Here is a 24,259-nt window from a genome sequence, read left to right as displayed (position 1 = left end):
ACAACAATTTTATTCCTTCCGCTTTTTGTCGTCAGATTCAAATATGTGCAGCGTATAAATACTTCAAAGTAAGAACAGCTATGAGAATTTCTCTCTGTTTCTCTCTCTTTCTTTCTGCTGTACAGAACAGCTCCTAAATATAATAATAATAATAATTACGCTCCTATCGAATAAAGTTAAATATTCCACAACGAATTATAAACGTTTCGATCGTACTATTTTTTAGCGGATCCTGCATAGTTCTTACTTCTTATTACGCGAGGTATTCGGATAGCACGTGGTACATGAAAGTCGAAAGTTAAAGTTTTAATTAAAGGAGAATTTAAAAATAACGAATAGCGAGGAACCGAACGCTCCTTTACAGATAGAGCGTATTATAATGCTGTTAATAGTCATTTGAGAATCTATACATTGGAGAATCTTCATAAAAGCAATTAGCCAAACTTATTTTAAGTTGGAAACGTAATACGAGGCAGCTTACCAAGGATCGAGAGAAAATATCCGTTTTCAGGCGAACGGCTGTACTTTGATGATACCAGGAAACGAAGTATTGTAATTTATCATTGACCAAAAATCCCCTAAAAATACGCCTCGATTCCTCGACCAGAATATCAAAAAAACACAGGAAACTGTTAAATTCGCCGTATGAAATTTATAATAGCGCAGGAATAATTATGCCGTAACTTAGAAATAGTCGCATACTTTGCTGTTAATTATTCATTTATTTGCACGTTCCATTATCATCCGTGAAAAATGACGAAACTCTGCCCGTATGGATGTACCAGTCGAACAAACGCAAGATCGCTCATTACGCTAGTGAGAATACGATCGTTGTAAAACGAAAATAGAATAGCATCGCGAAAGGTTCTATCGTTTTTGTAGATATTCTGGTAAAATGAAAAGAAAATCCCGATCGGGAGAAAAGCATTGGCAGGGGAAACTTGGACCGATCTAGGTTTCAAGCCTGTGTATGACATCTCCGGGAAGCGATGCTCTGGTTTGCTGGCTTCCGTCAATCAAACCGCAACTTACCTACCACCTTCGATCGCGGATTTCATGGGTTTCGGTGCACGTCGAGTTAACTCGATTTATAAGAGGTATAAATTGCGATCGTCGCGACAGATCCGCGTACGTAATGCCAAGATCTATTAATTGGAGCCGCGCGATATAATTTTGCGACGATGAACGATCCCGAACGTGACACAACGCAAGAAAATAGCCAACGAGCGAATAAAATGCGATCTTTTCTTCCAGATAACTCTTTACAACGATCTTCTGTGCTCGCATAAATTCATCGTTGCATATTTCTTATCAGGACATCGCATGCAAACTATTTTTGGTTGCTATGGATCTGGAACAGCTAAGGAAGATCTGACGAATCAGCATTGGAACGACAGGCGAGAAATCGTCGGATTGGATCAAGGATCGGCTATTAGTTCTCGAGCCTACTTCGCGACCTCGAAATTGCTTTACGTTTCGTCGCATCGTCGTTGTCGAGTCAGCAGTCGCACGCGTCAACGATATTTCCAAACTGTAGAATTCTTCCTGACCACCGGCTTTCGTCTCAGCGAACAGCTGATCGTATCACGCTTGTCGACAACCTGCAGTAGAACTGGCTGCCGACCCCTTCGCCTTAAATTACGTAAGCAACTTTCCTTCCTTTTTCTCCCTTTTTCCTTTTTTTTTTTTTCATCCGTCCGATCTTTTATCGCGCTCTTTTGCTTGCTTCTTCCTCGAACGCTCTCTTCCGGCCTACGAGGAGATTCACCTTTCTAGTGCTGATGGTTTTAGGATAAAGGGTGAAGCTTTTTGTTATTGCTTGTTTTTCCGACAAAAAGAATGTTACATCAAGTAGAGGAGAATCGGAGCGCAACTTTTTCGCATTTGTTCTTCGTTTATTTCGTACCGTGTTTAGGAATCGTAAGTTACGAAAATACTTGGACGATCGATTTAACATGGAAATATGAAAATAGAAATAGAATTTGTTGATTGTATTTGGCAAAAGATTAACGCTCCGTTCTGGATCGTTAACGTTTCTGTTACGAAGGATCGATCGTCTAATAATTTCGGACGAGTGTAACCACCCCACCAACCTCCGCATAATATCGATGCATCGCGTCATTGTTGACGAGCGAATTTTGGAAAGTAAGGTGGTTGCGATTGCACGAATACGAAAAGACGCGATATAGAAATTTTGTAATGCCTTTTCCATCTAAAAAGATCGTTGGGATACAAAGCTGCTCGATCGCTACATCCTCGGTCATACTCCGGACGATCGATTTTCATTTTACTCCGTGCTCGGATATTCAAATAAGTATTTGCATGCTGCATAATTAGATAGAAAAAAAGAAGGAAACGTCTAACTAATTTGATAGAATATCATAAATCAAATAAAAGATTTTTGCCGGATGATAACAGGTTCAGCGTTAATAACTTTCTTGCCGGTATAATATAAGACGGTTACTTCGTCGCAGATATTTGCCTCGTCTCGTACAGGCGAACTTCAAACTGCTCTGAGCAATGTATTTCGCAGAGTGCAGTTTGCCTTTATAGGAAGTTTGGTAAAGAGGAATATAGTTTGCACTTTGTCACGTATCGTAACTGATAATAATCTCTAAGCAGGTTCGCGGAGTAAAGTAAGGTGCGGGTAGCTGGGGCTCGAGATTTATTCAGCGCTGTAATACAGACTCCTAAGAACAAAATTGCTTGGCTCACAACTTTCCATCGTAACGTCACCCCCTTATATAGTCGCCTCCGGGATATAACGGACTTCATTCCCTTTTTTATATCGATATTTCACGACAGTAAGCGCCAACGTCACGCTATGTTTTTCCGTTCCTTGTTCTGGATCATCGCTCGAACGATCGCCACCTCGTATTTAGCGACAGAATGTGCAACTATAGGATTTCGCCTTTTATCCTGAATTATCCGTTATATAGGATTTTCGTAGCTTTTATAGAACGAACGTCACGCCATGAATCAATTTGTGGAAAACGTGTCACGAACATTTACCACCGGTGGTAATACAAATGTGAATTACAAATTAGAGATCCGCTGGCTCTCTCGATGCTTCAACCGCATTAAATCGAATAAATTCGCGCGGAATATACGACGAGTAGATGCGAGACAGGATGCAATCTGTTTTATTCTTTTTAGAGATGCACATTTTTGTAGAAAATTGATGGTAAAGTTGCAAGTGAAGCAACAATTTTCCCCTTTGAAACTATCATTCGCTGTTTTCTTCGCTTGTTTTATATCGGACTAATTAAACTTTCTGATCTGTCTTATATTTACTCGAATTTATAAACGTTACTAATTCGCTACAATAATAGCTAATACTATACGAATCGCTTATACAGTAGCATTATGCACTTCGCAAGCTTCAGTGGTTTAGCAAGAGATTTAACCATCGATTAAGTATAGGATAGACGTTATAGATATAGGGCTTCGTGACTCAAGTTCTGAAATACCGACCTGGAAAAAATTCGGAGTGTTTCTTACGCCCTCTATGATCTCTTACGGCAGATATAGAAACGTCTATATACGTGTCGATAATGTCACTCGCCTGCGACAGTGTCTTACGTTTCACATATCATCTGCCGATAAATTCGATTAATCCACGGTCGTTGGTAACTAAACGAGAATTATGTACAAACAGAAGACTGTTTTACTAACCGGGCAGTAAAATGGCGAAGATATCGTGTATTGTTAATTGCGGGTTATACTACTGCGTACTGGTGCTGTCTTTAGCATTGAGCTGAGCTACTGTAGCGTCAACAAGTGAATTTAAACGATGAATACGTACTCGGTCAGTAGCAAGATCAAAATCCGAAACTTTGTTCTTTACATTCGCAACTGTAGAAAATACCGACGTTGCTTTTTGAATACTTATAATTTGACGAAAAATGAGAAGGAAATTTATCGAATGACAGAATCTATGCAACCAAAAACTGCGAAGCATCTTTTAACGTTAATTCTCACTCTTTTCTTATACGCTATTGGTATTCCTAAGAATATTACAAGTTCTACACGAAGTACTTAACGATGTTACACAGAAATCATTAAATCGACAGTCAAAGAGATTCTACGTTGAGTAAGAGTCGGACGAAAATTACGTATCTGTTGCTAAAAATCGAAAAAGTAGAATACCGTTTCCTGAAATAGATCAGTGAAAAGGATGGGCGTAGTTAATAACAGGTCACGTATTCTCATTGCCAGATTGTCATTCGGAATATGTAGCCGAATGAAATCGCGAGAAAGGCTTTTGACATCGCTTTTCACTCACCATGGCTGATTTCACATTCTACGTATTCGCAAAATTTGAATAAGTACGATCGACTCTGCGCGCTACCTTGTTGTCTTTTATGATGCCTCTGCGATGTTTAAAAGATGCAAAAATCTCTGCAATCTGGCGAAAGTAATAGGAAGCAATACCCGAACGGTATCCGAGTTCCTCTTCTTTTTTTTTCTTTGTTTAATCGTTGATTAAGAATTCGAGGATCTTTCTTTAACTCGGATATTATGCAAATTTTTGTACATTTTTCCGTACAATACTTTTACTTTCCGAATAATAGAAGAATTTAAACGGTGTTATATTCTCATTACCAATACCGAACGAGTTCTATGTCCAAACCTAATCTACATACAAAAACACGAGTATTTCATTAAAAAGTAACGGCCAACTTTCTCCCTTTGATACTCGGAATCCGACGAAGACGTTTCTTATTCAGACGATAATTTACGATGTTAATGCGCAATCGTGTTCGTTGCTTTGAGACAAAAGTTATTCCTGTCACTGGAACGCGATAAGGGATCTGTTCTGTTTAAACTTTCATAGAATATTACTTCGATAAGCATAGATGATTAATTTATGAAGCTTTCACTTGGAAACTATATATCTGGAAATTGTTGGAAGTTCTTTCGTATTGTTATACGTCTCAATTTCTTCCCTACAGAACTTTTCATCTTTCCTATTTTATTTTCCAAAGCTAATTAAATAAAATCCAATAAAATAATCCAAATAAAAGACGCGCCGATCCGATAGTTATCTCGCATAAAATTAATAGCGTTCATGCATATACGTCGCGAAATTCGAGCGTCGAATAACGTAACTCTCCTTCTGATTGATGATCGGATGATCGATCATTGTTGGACGGAGAAGTCTACCATGTTGTACCTTACTAGTGACATGTGCCTCGGAGGTTAATCAAGAAATCAAACGAGGAAGATTTCAATTGAAAATTCGTAAAAATAAATTTAGCTTATCGTCGTTGAACTCGATAAGGACGTGGAATAAAAAAAAAAAAAAGAAAAATCTAGAGGACACGCATATTCAGTTAATCGCTGACACAGACCGATAAAGTTATCTCTCGTTGAAACGATGACAAGCTTATCGCGTTAAATGATACGTGTTAAGTTGAATATTCATGTCCTCGGTCATTTTCCAGCGATTTCGAACGATAAATTTATGCAAAACGTGGCCCATCCGCGCGATCAGTCGCACAAAGTCGAATTCACGCGAACGAAGAAGCCCATTTAATCCCGTGCGTTTGTAAAAATAAAAGAGCAACGGCGCGAAACACCGCCCACGACGGTGATTGACGCGTTGCGACGTTTCACGCGCCTCGTTTCTCTCCCTTTTTTATTGCAAATGCATATCGAATGTTGCGGTGCAATGGCTTGTAATGCAGCCAAAACGCGTAGTCCGGCGTTGCGACGAAATTCCCTGCTTCTTCACCCGCGTCGCGTCCATCCCATTGTGTTGCCCCGTGTTCTATGTTTGTACTAGGTCAGTAGGATCGTAAACTTGAGATTAACTCTTGGTTGAATTGGGATTAGAAGACGGTGAAAGGAAAATTGACGATTCGATCGAAAGATAATCGAAACGAAGATGGTAAAGTCTACGATTGTTGTCCTAAGTATAAGTAACTTTTAAACGAAAAGTTCTTCCAATAAGACGCCGTAAATGATTCGAAGCCCTTCGATAGCTCGTGTGCTTTTCGTAGATCGTCTACGACGTCCCGACGGTGATCTTTCGCGTTTGAAGAAAAAATGCAGATTCTTCGATAACGTCGAAACAAAAGGAGGCTTTTACGCGTTCGATCGTTGGCGGGACACGACCCAGCGTGAAAAGATTATCCGACGAGAATGACAAAGGGAAAGCAATAGCCGTTAATCGTGGGTATAATGATCGAAGAAACATTTATATGATTTCATTTTGTGGATTCAAGTTGAATTTCCAATTATCGGCTCGCAATCTCCGGACTAAACGAATGGTATTCGTTATCACATCGATTCAGAAGTAGTGGAGAAATATACCGGAGAGCAACGTATCTCGGCCAATTAGAACACTTCCTCCCTTTAACACGACTTACATATTACGCTCGTTTCTCAGCGAACACGTTCGATTTCGAACGTTTTTTAACAGACGTACATTCCCACTTGTAAGCATCAAGATATTTGCTAGTTTCGTCTAAAATTGACACAGAAGAAAAGAAACGTCGATTCTGAATTCTAAAGTAATCTTCTATCAGACGTGTTGAGTAAATACACGATTGCCATCGGCTGATAGAGGTAGAAATTACACTCCGATAACCGTCATATCGAGTCCTGAAATATCTTTCGAAAGAGATTAAACGAAAAGAACGCCATTCCTTATTGCGTTGTTCACGAGTGACGAAGTAATTGAGGACGAAAGTCAAGCTGCTGCTCTTCCTCCTTCTGATGACTTAGGTTTTACGACTATCACGAGAATGTGCTCTACGATAAAACCTTGTTGACAACGTTTCTCTCGTGATGAGAATCTCTCAGACCCGATCTGGTCTGTTCTTTGCCAAATTTTTACAGTGCGAAAATATAACGATCCAAAGGTATCCCGTTCATTTCTTCCTTGGTGCGGAAGAACGAAGAAAACATCGAGGACATATATATCGTATAATAGCTTATTCAACGATTCTTCGAAATTTTACTTCATATTCTTTTTCGTGCGATATTATCAGAGGCAATCGATGTATAGTTATCGTGAAGCTTCTCTAAAAAGAAATCCTTCTTTCGTGAATATTTCGCCACGTAAACCGCGCGCATGGCTTAGAACGTACGTTGGTAAAAGATGTAACATATGGGCAGGAATCTGTAGCGTAGAAAATTAAAGGGGAAAATTTTCGTCGGAAAATCGCCAATATTTAACTTGTTATAACATCGTAACAAGAAAACATACAACGGTCATTCTGCGCTCATTTTCGAGCGTAGAGCCTTTATTTTCGCAATTCTTTCTCGTTTCGGAAATGTCACAAATTCAACCGATTCTACAAGTATTAAACAATTTTTCTGAAGACTAAAATCACCACAGATTCGAAAATTACGATGGAGGATGATGCAGTCGAACCTCTGTGCGAAAAATTAACTAAGAATTCTGAGAGCAGAGGCTTGGCATTTTGAAACGAACCTAAAATGATCTTTGTACGTATATATATATATATATATTTGTTTTCTTTTGTTACAAAGTTATAACAGTTAAAATATTTACAACTTTTCGGCGTATATTGGATGTTCCTTTAATTTCGCACGGCAGTTTATATTCATACAACCAACGGGTACAGCTATTCATATTTCACAAATTATAATTTTCACGTTCAGCTTCACGCTGTAAAAGCGCTACATCGCATTGCAACTTTCTAACATATTCTGCATATGTTATCGAAGCGGCAAAATTTCTACGTATTTGGATGGTCGTCTGATTCTAGGCGCTGATTCCCACGTACTTAAAGTTTGAAAGTTCGAAATTTAGAAGTTGTAAAATCCAAGGATCAAACAAGAAAATGATGAAATCTTAAAGTTCGGTAAAATGCTAATTCTCGGCGAGCTACGATTTAACGTGATATAAGAATGTTGATTCGGCGAAATAAATATTTCTTACTCGAGAGAATAAAACGAGAAATGAAAACTGTCTAATTACTTTGCCGGTTTTAGCGTTTCATGCACCGGAGCCAAAGCTGCTGCAGGACATCGTGTGCGTAATGTTACTATGTTCTACACAGTCGTTACGAAAGTCGTTGCAGAACCAACGTCCAGATCTAATCAAAAATTGACGACACAATAGCAACTGTACGATACGTTTTCGCTCTAACCGAAGTTTTGACTCGTATTTTATTTATCGATGCGATGATCCATATAATTAATTCACAATCTGAAATTTTTTCTTTGCCGTAAGACTGCGAATTTAGCATTCCTTAAGCGTTAAAAGATTTTCGATAAAATAGAAAGTTCCTTTAGTATTCTTCGTAATCAAGAAATATCAGTAGAGAGAAATCCGATCGCAGATACCTGCAATTGTTATAAATGGAAAGCAAACAGCGTTTCTATCGTACATTAAATACCGATTCATCTTATTTAAACGAATGTGTCGCAACAGTATCGCCATTTTGCATTGTTAAATTACAGCGAATAGGAGGATGACACACTCGGATAAAACCAGATGAAATATTAATAAGAGAGATTTATGATCCACGTAGATATAACGATCTTGGCTTAAAATAACTGGCTCCAGGTGTGCAACTACGCGACTTTATGTCACGCGGTCGGACTGTGAACCGCCGTTACTACTTAGAACCACATGGCCGAGTCAAACGAAACCTCTACCACTTACTCGTTCTCTAAATAAAGCGTATTCTAACCAGAATGAAATGAAAATTAGAAATTCGTGTAATCCATCTCGACCGTGTTTATCGATGTTTTCCCTCGAATTCGTGTTGTTTACGAGCCAAATTCACGTTCCGATAGAAAACAGAATTTTACGTAAATACACATCGATTATGTACACGTAGCCATCGAATAAAATCTATTCTATAATTCACGGATATAATTAAACATCGGCAATTTCATGCGCTATAATCCAATAATAATATCGATGATAATAACTACGTAATCTTTAATGTAAATAATATTTGATCATCGGCGAGAAATGAAGCAAGAACGACACCTAGTGACAAGACCGCTTCAATCTCAGTAAGAAATCACAATTACCGTGACCATAGACGCTTTAAGTATTATAACACAGGAGTAAACTGAAGGTTGACGTTAAGGGATGTCGGCGATTCATTATCGCCGTTAACGATGATGAATTTTTGTAACTCGTGGTCCATATAAATAACACGGCAACACCTTTAATCTTACAAACGTTGATAGTAACGGTTTTCGTTATTTATCGCGCTTGATTAAGGGATAGGTTCATCGACAAAAGTTTACGAAGCTAGCCATGCTCCTTTCCGTACTTGGTTAATTACGAACTTCTACCAAGTAAGAATTTTTTTACAACAATTATCTTTTACCTCGCTTAACGAAAATGACTAATAACTCGCGTTTAAACTCCATTTACGGCAGGAAAAAAAAATGTATGTATAATATTCTTAATTTTGAAAAGTTCTGCGACGATGTCTCGAAAGACAAAATTAAATAGAAGGGATGCAGCAGGTGCGTCTGTCGAAAGTTACAATTAGTCGAATGGACGTGTTATATTTCTGGAAATTTTCAAACGACCTTCTCGAAGGAGAAGATAATTCTATAAAACTTCTTCGTCCTCGATACGAGCCATATTTCATTTTGTATATTCGTATGACATTTTTATTTTTTATGTAACTACGTTTATTAACTCGCTCAACGCGTATTAAGATATTCCTCGATAATTTTCCCCATTCTATGCTTCGTATCTTTTTCATTTTTCTCTGTGTATGCGTTTTCTGCGTGCGCGTGTTTGCGTATGGCGGCAACGATTTTCCATCTCGTTCGCGAACAGCGAATCTTTCGAATTAATCATTTCGAAGAACTTCTTGTTCCTTGTGCCGCATTCTTAGACGTAACACTAATGGGTCCGAGGAATTAATTCTGGCGAGATTTGATTTCTATTTCTCAGGCACGAAACTGCGAAGATACTTCAAGCCTCGACCAACACGTACGATTTAATTTGGTGTTCGGGGAATGTGTGTTTCATAGTTTCATCAAGGATGACACGCGTCATACAGATTTTCCTTTATTACGCTCAGTTTAAGAGCGACGATAGACCTACTCTGTTCGCGTAATTAAATTTCATCCCGTTCGTGCGTTATAGCTTCAGCGAATTCGCACCATATTTTCATTGGAATACATACGAGCGGAATTCGTATGAGATTTGCAAAAATGTTCTTTGTCGACAGAACCCAAGGAATAATCTCTTCTATTAGTATTTATCGTCGGTATCGTTAAACACGTATTCTATCGGCAAGTTTCTTTTCCTTTTGCAACTTTCTGCAACAGGTTGTTGTATTTGGAAAAAGAGAAAACGAATGCGATGATATTTCTAGTTCGTGTTAAGAAATTCCACGCCCATGCACGCGCATAATGCTATTTTATTAACAATCCCTTGAACTACGGTCCAGCAAAGTAATTGCTAAACGTTCCCTGTATCAAACATTAACTTTGAAAACAATCATCCTAATAGACTTATCCGATAATAGCTCTACTTTAAAAGTAACTTCACGCATCTTCGCAGGCGTTCCCTGCACGTAACTTTCCCACTTTGTCGGTGTGCTGCACTGTACTGCTCATAAAACTTCGATTCAATGAACTTGCAACTTTTCACCTAATAGATGCATCATTATCTACTAATCGAATTTTTCCAACCATACTCTACCTATAAATCTTATTCGAAGCGAAGCAGAATCTTGAAACATTTAATCAATTTAATGTAGAAATAAACCGATTTATTCGGTCTGTTTGCACTGTCCGGTCGATCTTTGAATCTGCTCTTTTGAAACTTTTGGAGTATAAAATAATTGCGTGATATTCTGCGATACGAGGAACACGTTACGAGATTAGATAAAGTATAAGACGAATTATGGATCAAAATTCATTAACATCTACGTTAAATAGCTAAAGCAGAAACGCGTATGAAAGTTTAATATTCGCATCTTTGAACTTGCAAAATTCCTGACGCGTGTAAATTCGAGTGATATTTCCTGTATATTTCCCTACAAATATCTATCTTCGTGTACGATCATTGAAGACCTTTAATCAGGAACGAATGCTTCAATTTTAATGAAACACTGCTTATACTCATCCATGCCCTATCTACCATCGCTTCACGCTTCTACAACGCAGGAAATTCTTGTTTCTATTCAATCCAAGACGTTTCATCGTACAAAAATGGTGCTTGAAACCAGAGAATTAAACGTTTAAACGATACCGAGAAACGATTTTCTAGTTTTAAGTAAATAAAACAACGGTAAAGATATTTCTTAGAGCAAAGAAATTATCGAATTTCCTTAAACATATATATCAAGCTCTCTCTTCTTGTTTAACCTTTTCACCAGAAATTACATAAATGAGGAAGAAGGCCAAACGGTCGTTTTATTTGAACGTAAAATAACATATATTCCGGACTACTGATACAAGCTGTAGTACGTACACGTGCCCTTTTTGCTTACTGTTTCTTACTACACTTTCATTTTATTCTGTAGAACGCAACAAGAGTTTGCCGTAAGCTCCTAAAAATTTCGCGCTTAATTAAAATGTTGAATCACCGTTAGCTCTTACGAGATAATCTTCGCGCGACTTAAACTTGACTAAACTCAAGACTAACGCATCCATCGTGTACGTCCCTGATGCAAGGAGTAGCGTGATACAGGCGCGAACATGGGACGTAGGATAAAATCAGAAAATTTAAAAAATACATCTTGTACGATAATCTAAAAATAAACATTCGCTCCCGTATACGAAAAATGATCCGTTAACATAGTTCGTTCGTCGATAAACGTATTAACGCATAATCCGTAAAATCAGTTCAAGCCATTGTATTCCGCATTTCTTATCTTCTTCGTCGTTGCATCGACTCACGAAATATTTGATTTTCCCTATTGGAGTAACAGGGTTGCCACGTAATTTAGAATACACGAATCGGTAATTCTTACGTACGTATACACACGGCGGTAGTGGCTGATTCCGGAGAAAAGAACATCCCTATCCGCCAACGCAGGTGCGCGCTTCGAAGGCGCGCGGTGAGTTAACCCCTCCACCATGCATCACCATGCTCCACCGTGATGCCACACACCGTGTATAAAAGCCCTCATCGTACGACCTGCTGGCTTCGAGTTAACTCGGCGAGCTCTTCGATCGGGATCCGGCACGGATCAAACATTCGGTCATTTTGGTGAACCTGTGCGAGAGGACCGGTTTCTTGGAAGCACGTTTCCCGTCGGACTTCCTGTCTTTTCCGTTTCCGAATCGAAGGTGAAAAGATTGACAATACATACATATACATGAGTAACAAAAGAGGTGATAAACAGGGAATCGGTTTGGGAAAAGTTGCTTTTCTGTCGATCGAGGAGAAGGGACGCAGTGGAAAAGTGGTACAAGTGTAGTTTTTCTTTTCTTTTTCAAAAATCGAGATAAGTTATACTTTTTCAAACACTTATCACGACATATAGTAACATGCTTATCGTACGGTAAAATATACGGATTTCTGTATCGAAGTTCAATTGTATTGTCAGTTTGCTAAAAATTTCAATTAAACATTTTGTCATTTGTGTCGCATTTTCTTCCGAACGTTTTAATTGATCTTTTGTTTTCGCTTTCGTTTGAACAGGCTTTACGTTCAAACGCGATACAAACAAGTGCTTGATTATTTAAATAATTTCCATCTTTTGTGTTTTCCAAACGGAGAGAGTTAATTTCGGAGAGTGAGAAACGAAGGAATTGGAAGAAAAGTGATGAATAGAAAATCTGGCGAACCGATTGCAATGTGCATCATACGTTTTATTTATATTTAATTAATTTCGTTGACTTTTTTTTGAAGAGACGTGCCGAATTGTTACACCAAAGTGGAATTAATTTAAAATTTTTATCAAATATAACCGACAAATTGTTATTAATATTTTACACCTTGTTTTAACGCGGACGATTTTAATCAAAAAAATTTTATTAAATTAATTAAAAATTTTCCTCCCTTTTACTTATTAAACAATTTCAACCTTTCATTTTTTTCAGTCATCTTTTCTTTTTGCCTTCGAATCATATTACACGAAACGTTTTTTTTCTAAATTGAAAATATGTATATAACTTCTATTATGCACATAAGATGACATTTGTCGTTGCTCAAAATGTATAGAATAGTTTTTGTTATCTTTCAATTTGCACGAAATGACGAACGAACAGATAACAAAAGCGAATCAAGCGAACATTTATCGTTATACACGTTCGAAAATATACGACACGGTTCATGGTATCTTGAGCTTCTTCATATACACATTATAAATCTACATAACATTTAATTACCTGTTTCTTTATCGCTAATGTAGAACATCACTGGTCACATGGCGATCGGTACCGAAAACTCAGTGGCGGTTCTTATACGCAATTGGACCTTCATGATAATCTTTTGTTTCGCGGGCTACGCAGCAGGTATGTATAAACCTCTATGTATCACATTTTTCGATCGTATATTCGTTCATAGTTAATACTATAGCAAATATCATAGTTAATATTCATTGCCAAAAATTATCAGACGTTCAATTTGATTTCTCAATATTGTCTTATTCCTCGGGGAATAAGTTACTACCGGCGAGATGACGCAGGACAGATGGAGGGCTTGAACGAAAGATTGGAGTCCTTATTACCGGCTATTTTTCGTTCGAGTAATTAAACATTTTCCTTTCTTTTTTTTTTTTTTTGCTATATCGAAAAAAACATATTGCAAAAGATCACAATCGAGGGTAGGTACCTTTTATTTTAATCGAATTCGAAACATCGGATGTTTACGTGCATACGAACAGGCAGGATATTTGAACACAAGTTCGACTGTTTCGAAAGCATCGCTGACTTTTCATATTTTTTAAATCCATGTTTCGTTATTACGTACTTGTTTTAGTAGCTTCTCACTGACGTTGATAATCGTAAGATAAATGCGTATAGCTGTAAATTGATTTAATATGTTAGAAGCGTTTTCTTATTATGGCGTTTGAGAAAGTGACAGAACATATGGAACAGAAGTAAGTACTATAGGTACTATAGATATATAACAGAAAACATAGTTATATCGTATTATAGTAATCCGAGGAATTAAGTTTATAAATTACCAATTGTATTTTTAACGCTGTGCCTTGTTATTTTAAAAGCCATGCTGTATTGCGTTTTAAACAGATCAAAATCAAACCTGACCTTCGTTGAGCATCATCGCGAGACACAATGGCGTTGAAATTTTAGATTAAACGACGCTGTCGAAAAATGTTGTAAATTTTCTATTGGCAATGGGCGTTTAAAGCATTTAATTATTTGCGTATAATATTTTAAGAAATGTATTACATTTCGAGATTGACTTTAGCAATATGTTAATATGTAGGAATGTTTGAAATGCTTGATACGATTATCTTTTAAATTATTAATTTTACAGAAAAGGCATAGTTTCGTATGACTCGTGTGGTAGAAACAGAAACTGAAACATTTTCAATTTGAGCAAATGTCAATAACGTATTTTACTTCGTCACCCGAAACAAAATATAATTTTGAATATCGTCTGTAAACGATTAGTGCCGTTTATTCAGTTTATTACAAGATTAACACTGGAAGAAGAAATAACGATTCGAATTTATTGCACTTCACTGTTTCGTTGCTATGATAAAACAATCAGAGAAGCTTCCTAACGGTCAGAGATTAGCGTGAACAAACTTTGACGTAATCGACAACTCTTGTACAGTGAACTATCCTATGTCGCAAATCAATTGATCAGTCGTGATCGTTAAGAGCCACTTCGTCATTTTGAAATGTCACTTCTTTTCAAAGCTAAAGGATTTAAGATCGTAAGTACATGACTTCTGGCTTCTGTTAATGTTCCGAGCAACGACGAAGGAAACCTGTATATCATCTTTACAGTGCGTTAAAAATTTGTTCAAAGTCTGGATTGTTTACAACAACGAAATATTTTATTTAAACGATAGTTGGTACACGCGCAAAGATCATCAAGATCTCTGTGACGAAGATCATGCTGTGTGACACGATAAAAAAAAAACTTTGTCTAGTACTCGCTAACATTATATCGAAATGAAACATTCAACAGAAAAAGTTCTCGCAATTAATGCTATTTCCGACGTAGGAAGTAATTACAAGAACGAAAGGCACACCCCAGTCTTGCCTTTCCTCTGGTGTAAGCTTATTAGACACGCCATGGATTGCACAAGTTTTACCAAAAAATTATGAAAACAAGCTAACACTTTGATCCGCGAAGGAAAAACAAGATGTACAAATGAAAAAGTTATATGATTCTCGATCTTCTCTCAAGCGGTTTTTTCAGTCTTTGATCCTTCGATCAAACATATCGTTTCCTTCAATTTTCAAGGATATGTTTATCCGATACCGTCTGCTTACAATAATAAGAGTCACGTCTCCGATCAATTAACAAAGTTTTATTCGTGCTTAGCAAAATGCGTTATTCATAATACCGTAGCTACAGTGTTTGCATAAAGGGAGGACGTTTTAATTAACGAGGTCATAAATTCGTTTGTTTCAGTGTGAAATGTAATTTCCTATCTACGAGTGATAGTACGGTAAGAGTTTTAACTATACGTCGAACGCGATAAACAAATCATTCTGAGAATATGCCAGCTTGATAAATAATGAAACAAGAATTATACTAAGAAATAAAAACGTAATACAAGACATGCCTGGAATATTTAAAAATGTAGGTCAATTTATATTTCACATTCGTGAATGTTTTATATCTATAAACGAAAAAAAGACACGTATGACAAAATTGGATTCTCGCAGAGATAATGATGTTCCTCTGTGCGATAACATAATTTCTTTGCTAATATCGGTAACGATTTTTTTTTCCTCGAATTTTTTATTTCCATTTTTCAAATTTATTTATGCTTAACACGTTGTTAAAAATCTTGTATATATTACAGAACACTAAATAGAAAATTACATTAATTACAAATTTCATAACAATGACCTATTTTCGGGGTAGCGTTCGTAGATCATCCAGAATCCTGACGATGAATGACGTTGTGAAATACGTTAGCTGTTCGTTGTTTTACGTTTTATATTTGGCCCGACGTAGAAATTATTTGAGACGAAGAATCACACGTTTTCTGCGTTTATAAATCTACGTTTAATTATGATATTGATTCACGTGCAAACAAACTGAAATTTTTTAATTGAGGTTATTGATTTATGCGTGCGACAAATAAACTATTTACATTCTACGAGTTAAACAAGACGATTTTTCGATCACGTACAATTACGATCGTAACGTTTATTATGTAGGTTTTGCACGATATTCATCCCTTGTTATACGGGTCTTTAAGAAGCTGCCATAGTTTTCTGTAAAGCAACAAATTTAATTTGTAGGTTTTACTGTTCGATATTTAATATCACAAGATTAATTAATTGACTTGATGAACGCACATTTGTAGTTGATGATCATACGGGTTCGTACTTTTAACAATTCAATATTGAACTACATATTTCAGTAAGTACGAACTACAATTTTGATTGCACGTTATTAAAATAATCTAGCGGGACTCCTTCAACTTTTATCTGAAAATTCCAGTTCAATTTACATTGGAATTATTATACGGCTTGTTATTCGTCTTTTAAAATCATTCCTTGCCATTACGTTTAATCATACTTCCGTTGTAATTAATTTGCTTGACAATTCAGATGGTTTTCCTTTTTCCAACTTTGTTTCTTCTCGAGTTCGTAGAATTTACCACCGAAATACAATGGAGATTAAACCTAAGTTAGTCGATAATTAAGTTCGGAGCTACCCGGATAAATCGTGGTTATTAATGCGAAGTACGTTCTCCCACTCGTTTGCATCAGTCAGTCGTATATTACGGTATGTTAAATATGGAACACCGCACAAAAAAATACGTCCAATTTTGATGATCAAAGAATCATAACCAGTGAACAATTCATAGAGAGTTTGATGAAATGTCCGTGCTTCTGGCTAACGATTAGTATAAAATGATGTAGCTGGAAAATATTTTAGCACAAATAACGAAACGAAGAAAGCAACTTCGAAATACTCAGGGGAAATTGAACGTAAATTTTTGAAGCGTAAATTGACACCTCGTTACGACAATTGTTTACAGACAATCGATGCTTACGTTGATGAGTAAAAGTCGACTATCAGCATATGCTAATAATAAAACGGATTTTTGTAATGTAATGTAGAATAGAGAGTGTTTTGCTTAAAATTTCTTCTTTATAAAAAAAAAAAAAAAAAAAAAAAAAAAAAAAAATAACAGGAAATGTAATTCTTATCGTGCTTGTAGTCCGTAAATATTACCATCGTAATTCGAAAAAAACCAAGGATTTTGTACTGTGAGCTTATTTCAATATCGGAAAACATAAATAACGAAAATGAATGTGGGGCGCTTTGTACAAGTTCCTGAATATTATTAATCGTGATTGAAAGTTCCAGAAAGAGACTGTTATTAAATGCAAAACGTACGTACAAGAGAAAGGATAGCTTAAGAAGATCTAACACGAACAATAACAACAAAGTTGGTGCAACTTTGATAATGGGATCATCTGTAGTTTAGCGATCCTCGTTTCCATCGGGCGGCGTTAAATTTTAATTATATATAGAGAAAATCCGCATTTACAGGTTGTAAGATTAACAACTTCACGCGTTCCAACGGTTTCGTGGTGGTAACCTGTTGCAGCTAATCCTCGGGAGCCGAGGTTTTGTTGCCTCGCGAGTTTGTTGATCGATATTCCAGTAGATACCCGATACTTTGCGGAATGAAATAAGAAAAACTGTTGGACATAATCTTCTGTAATTTAAAATTGTTCACCGATTAACCAGTTAGGTGTTTTTTCACGCTCACACTCGTCGCGAAGAAATTTTGTTACCTTCTCGGTAATAAAATTAAAAAATAAAACAGTCATCTCGTTGCAAATTAATTTTACGTTATAACAGCCACATATACTCTATGTTTGACGAGTATACTCGTCATTGCTTACTATTTGCGACACATTTAGTTTTCAAGGAAGTCGCAACAGCTAACTGATTAAAATATTAAATCTTGACTTTTCAATTGTTTTCGACTATCGTACAAGATTACCTATACGTTGCAACGAACAATATACATTTTTTAAAAATGAATCCCTCTTTAGTCCTTTGAAGTAGCAACATGGCTTTTCGCGTTCGTCCAACAAACTTTTACGTAGGTATCTCTCAACTCATGCGAAATCCATTTATCCATCTCCTATTACTTTCCTATTTGTTTCAAGTGTTATTTCTGTTGGATTATTTCCAGTAATATCTCTTGAAAATTTATTACCGGTAGTATTTTCGTGCCCATTTCCTAATGGAGAACCGCGAGTTCAATTTTACGAATTAACGTTTAACTACGTTTTAACATTTACATAACACTCTTCGATAAGATTTGCGCAAATAACTATATGAAATATGAAATACAAAATATATCAGAACAGTGCGCAGAAAACGCGTTTACGTCACGTTAACATTTGGGATTGCCAGTGCTTTTAAATATATAACCTGTGAATATGCTGTTTAAATTGCTTGCGTGGTAGGTTAATGTAAAGTCGATGGTAGAGTCGTAGGTCGCTGTAGTCGCGTGTAATACGGATAACGACCGACATAATCTGAACACCGAAAAGCGATACTCCCTTAATTTTGAAATATACTTCGAAGACGTGGTCGGTTGTTAAAACTTGTTAGACAAAATTGAAATAACGTATCAACGAAATCTTTAAAAAGTTTGCAGAATACACCTGGTAAATTGGTTTTAGCACAGAGCGAAACCAGGCTGATTGATTTTTCTTTTGCAATATGTTCTGTGCGTTCTAATATCTTTTTACATGTCCGGCGAATATCTTTGATAGAATAAAGGGAATATATCGTTTCTGCCTGCGAAAGATGTAATCCCCGGTGCATAGACGGTAAGAAAGTGCGTGAGAAAGAAAAGACACGACGATGATCCGTTTGTGAACGGTGAAATGTGAAAACCAATTGCTGCCTTTGTCAGCTGGCCGATGCAACTAGATATGGAAATGGATGTTATCGCTCGCGACCTTCTTCTACACGTGTATTCGAATTACACATTGTGTCAGTTCAATGTATTTCGTATAATATCGAGTTCAATCCGTGTGTCTCATGTACGTACATATGTGTTTCATTAGATCGGTATTGGTATGTCAATTAGATATTCTGGGCTTCATTCATTACTCGTTGAATATGTTATCGTTTAAAAATCAGGAATCAAATTGTCGTAGGAGATTATGAATTTTTCACCAATATTTTGGAGTAAATATTAAATCTCAATAGGTGTGTGAATTAAAATAGAATTTCTTCTTTCGTTCTTCTGTTTTATTATCGGCCTTTTATTTCTATTGTCCTTCTGTTCTACTACTTTTTAATATAATTATAGTACTGTCGTAATTTTCAAGTAAAATTTAAATTAAAAAATTGAGATCTATTATCTATAGTAGATACGGTTTCTTCGTTTATTGATATTCAATCGTAAACTATTTTTTACTGAATTTGTTCATTTTTATGGAAAAATGTCTTGAGGAGAACAGATATAAAAAATAAATGCTTACTGGAAAATGAAGTCGGAGCATTTACAGCGGTTAAGATTTTTACACACGACACCCGAATTTCTATTCGAATATAATCAAGAGACAATGCCAAATATTTGGTCCGTGTTCTTTTCGAAATGCACAAGTTGGGCCATAATCGTTGTTTTTATTAATGTAAAATTATTTGATCTGAATTAAAATTCGTAATATTAGAAATACCAACTTAATAAAATAGTACGATATCCATCGTACTGAACGCGATAGTCGGCAACACGAGTTTAAAATAATAAAACAGAGGTTCGTTAAAGGCACACTAGAGACATATACCAGAGGACGTTTTGTTGCCATTGGGAAATTGTTATTATACACGGAACTTTTACGATATTATCTTCTGTAGGCTATGAATAATGAATTTATCATTCGATAATGTTGGATGAATTTAAACGTTTCAATTTGTTATGATACTGCTGTGATTTATACTAATATATTATGGAAACGTGTTTAAGGTATTATTACATTATAGAGACGCGTGAGAGAATCGAAAATGTTCGACATTAGAAACACGAAAGAAAAGTACACGATTTCCTAAGGTTCCGAGTAGACGTTCTTATGATTTACGTTGAAAGTCCACATCATTAAGTACTTTTCTTCTAAGTTGCCGTTTTATTAAAATTGATATTTAAGAATTACTTTTAGTACATTTACTTGGAGTTCTACTTGGTGTTCAAACTATTTAGACCTTTGTAACCTCGCCTTTTCATCCTTTCGGGAATTGTGCGATGGAAATACCTGCGATGAAAGTTGAAACGAATGTAGGTTATTGTGAAGAAGAAAGAAAGAAGAAAATTCTTTTCTATGCGTAAAATGCTTTTCGCCTCGTGTGCTTAATAAGGAACTATGTTGAATTAATTAGTTTTTTATGCCACATCTTTGTATAATTACTTCATCGTCAAATTCTGGTAACCAGTTGCCTTATCGTAATTATTTTCTTATAAATACCACGCTATTACGTTCTTATTTCTCTTTTTTCATTCTTTTCCTGCGCTCTTTTTTCCACGATAAATGCTTAAGGCCAACAGTTTCGTGATATTATAACCTTTTATTAATTACTTAACGTGAACCAAGTATCGCTTCATACGATACATTATTATACACGGGTCCATTAATTATCTCGTTAATACCTGCAAGTTATAAATCGAAGTAAAAAAAGTTCCATCAAAGTATACGCAGAAAGATAAAATATTATGCACGCAGCGATTTTATTGATATTTAAGAATATAGATTCATTCGCATGTCACATTTTCAATAGGGTCGAATCATATCTCCGAGGCTTTTCATTTCCGTACATATAGAAGCTACTCAGACGCGCTGTTGAATTTTTAATTAACCCAGTTCATCCTGTAGATACCATCACTACACTCGCGCTATTCTAACGTTAATTTAGAATATCCTAATGAGATCGAGTCGCCCACCTAAGATTATCGTTCAGAATGAAATACAAGATAAAGATTATCTTATTATATCGTATATCATATCGTACATTTATTACACGTACGCAATATATACGCATAGTTAACTGGTTTCCATAAATTTCATCGAAACTACTTGTATTCCTTTTGCACTTGTTTCATCCATCTGGCGAATAACTAATCAATTCTACGCGATTAACGAAACCTTTACGTGTTTGTTGCGTTTTTAAATATATCTTATTATTACATATATTTATGCGTATGTATCTTTAACTTCGAATACGAGATACGCTGTCAAAGAATTTTTCAATTTCGAAATAATTCCATTTGAGATATTGAAGTGTCTTTAATAATGCATTTTCTTTCAAGCCAATGTTTAAGCGATTTCCGAACTATAGAATTTCAAAAAGCGAGATCGAAATACATAGAACCTTGTACGAGAGAAATTCACTTTTTGGCCCCGAAAACGACTTTACTAATTTAACAAACAATGACGTTTCACGAACTTAATATAAAAACTTAATTTACGGATATAAGCATAATCAAAAGACACTCTGCATCATAAATTAATCATAAAATATTTGTTACAGGATCTTGTTTAGAGTACGGACATTCATGTTGGGGAGGTATGTCTTCGCTCATCTTTATTTAATTACAAGGACATTTTCATTAGAATAAAGTCTTCGCTAGTCTTTTGATATTTCTGACAATATACGAATTTACGAAGTAGCATCACGATTTCGTTCCATAGAAACCGTATTTTACACAAATTCATCAGACAGATGAATAAAATTTACATTTCAATTTAGGAAGTAAACGAGCTTCCTTCTACGTTCTTAATACAACGATTTCCACGAAGTAAAATATGTATACCTTTTTATAACGTCGTTTATTGTCCAAAGTGATAAAACCCTTTTGCCTGTATCGCGATAGTAGCTTAGATCGTAGTCTACGATTTTTTATTAAATATTTACCAATTCTAACTAAATATTAATTTAATATACTGTTGAACGCATTGTCGCGCTATTTAACTTTCTTTTTCCGTGATTACAGCTCATGGGAAACGAAGCGGAGGGCATAGCAATGCATATTTAGTACCGTTAAAAACATCGAATGAAATACAACAAGAGATACCGTCGCTTACAAAAGAACAATTTATACTTTCCCGTTTGATCGATCGACCATCGATATCTAATAAATACAAAGCAAAATGGGACAGACTTCTCAAACTAAAAACTAGTCTTCCAGAGAGTTGGGACGGTGATGCGTTTAACGCACAACTTATTAGCGATGAACCCAGTCGGTAAGGAAAATATACGTAAAGGTAGACATATAACTGTAACGATTTAGTACACGAAGAAGAGAACTACCTGGTCCTTTAATTCTTAACTTCCAAATGACAATTTTGAATCATAAGTGGCTTATGATATTTTGAGTTCAGTTACTATAAATTTTAGAGTATCTTCTTCTAATTCGGCTAGCTTGTATTTTATGCGATAAATATTGGAAATATTTATCACTAGCGTGATATACAAATTTTCAACTGAAAGAGATGAAAATAGACAAATAGTTTCATCGAAAATCTCTTTACACCAATTACTTTCCATATGTTAATCATGATTATGATAATTGTAATATACATATAAGTCGTAGATTACTGATAAATAGTGTAAATTACAATTATTCATGTTATAAAACATTATAATTTCTTATCTATTACTTGAAAGTTCTTTCGCCTTGATTTATCTGATTGCGTTAACGTTCACAGGGATCAAAATAATAACGAAGACATGAATCTGGGAAAAAGGAAACAAACCAACAACATGCAAGATATAACTGGAAATACCAACGGCGAAAGGAGGGAAATTCCTGAGATATTATTGATACCGAATAACGAGGACAATCAACATGGTAGTAAACCACAGAACGTAGAGTTGTTCAAGTTTCTGGTGAATTGATTCGCTATCATGAACCTCTATGATATATAAAATTCTACATAGCTATAACACAGGACTCTACGTATTATTATGCATAATTAATTACATTATTTTCGTTTGCAGACTGATACAAATGGTGATTTCGAATAAAACAACCAAGCATTACTATAAAATACATATAATGTAAAATAGAAATTGTCATAATCGTATTGTAACTGGATTAATAAGAATATTGTTTAAGCTAATTTATTAGAGATTCTGTTTCAAGAATAAAGATCAAACGACTGTCCTATCTAACTTAACGTATAAACCTTAATTTTATCTTTTAAACGCATATGTAATTAATTCCAATCCTAATCAAAATGCAAGCAAAAATAATTTTTCTATTATTCAATGATAAATTAAATGTCAGAATTTCAATTGCAATTAAATAGGATAAATAAATAATTGTTTTTAGCTTAATTATTTTGTAATAATTTTCATTTAATGCCTGTAAGAAGTAAAAACGTAAATAATAACAAATAAAATAAATGCTGATAATAAATCTGTTTATTTCGCGACATTTTTCTTTGTGATCGCTATGAAAATTGAGACAGAATACAGACAACTCTTAGAAAATAATACAAATAAAACAAACAAACGACGAAATCTTCCATAAATTATGGACATGTCAATTAATCGTCCGGAATATATGTATATTATACAACTTAATTGTTACTGCACAGCTGCTTTATTCGCATTCATTTATCATTATGTTTTTCTCAAAATAATTCAACTCCTTAACGTATGTATACCAATATACATATATTCGTTTGAAAATCATCAAGTTGATATTAATTATGAAACAGTCTAACCACCTTTTATGACATTCGTATCAAACTTCTTGATAAATTAATTCGCAACAAGTGTTAGGAATAACAGACTGTGGAAAGAGAAGATGAAAACTGATACCCAATTGTTATAAATAAATCATTTGATATCGGAACAGCAACACGTGTAATATACAATGTATAAGGTAGAATAGCGCAGTAATAAATGGTTGAAGCAAAATTTACAAAATACAATATGAACATGTATGTATATAACTTCCAAGTCACATAGTATTATAGAGAGATCTTAACATTGGAGAGATTTAAGATTCACATTGTATTAAAGTACATTAAATAAAATAAACAATCATTTTAAGGAATAACATTTTATTCGTTCTATTTTATGCTTACATATAATTCAATTTGAACGTTAACAATTATATTAAATAATTTAATGTTAAAACGAAAA

At 35.3% G+C, this 24,259-nt stretch overlaps 1 protein-coding gene across 2 annotated transcripts; it reads left to right on the top strand.

The window, feature by feature from the left end:
- Positions 1-12,089: 12,089 nt before the first annotated feature.
- On the top strand, positions 12,090-23,278 carry LOC100645597. 2 transcript variants are annotated; one of them, XM_003397012.3, is made up of 6 exons: positions 12,090-12,258; positions 13,326-13,428; positions 21,635-21,670; positions 22,098-22,347; positions 22,813-22,993; positions 23,105-23,278. In XM_003397012.3, exons 2-6 carry the CDS (start codon positions 13,341-13,343, stop codon positions 23,129-23,131), a joined length of 582 nt encoding a protein of 193 aa, XP_003397060.2. In that variant the 5' UTR covers positions 12,090-12,258; positions 13,326-13,340; the 3' UTR covers positions 23,132-23,278. The 2 variants fall into 2 exon arrangements, with proteins under 2 accessions (XP_003397060.2, XP_048263907.1); XM_048407950.1 differs by lacking the exon at positions 12,090-12,258 and adding an exon at positions 12,264-12,377.
- The last annotated feature ends 981 nt before the right edge of the window (positions 23,279-24,259 follow it).

The sequence above is a fragment of the Bombus terrestris genome, chromosome 8 (assembly GCF_910591885.1).
Source record: "Bombus terrestris chromosome 8, iyBomTerr1.2, whole genome shotgun sequence".
NCBI classification, from domain to species: domain Eukaryota; kingdom Metazoa; phylum Arthropoda; class Insecta; order Hymenoptera; family Apidae; genus Bombus; species Bombus terrestris.
This window is presented reverse-complemented; position numbering and strand designations above follow the sequence as displayed.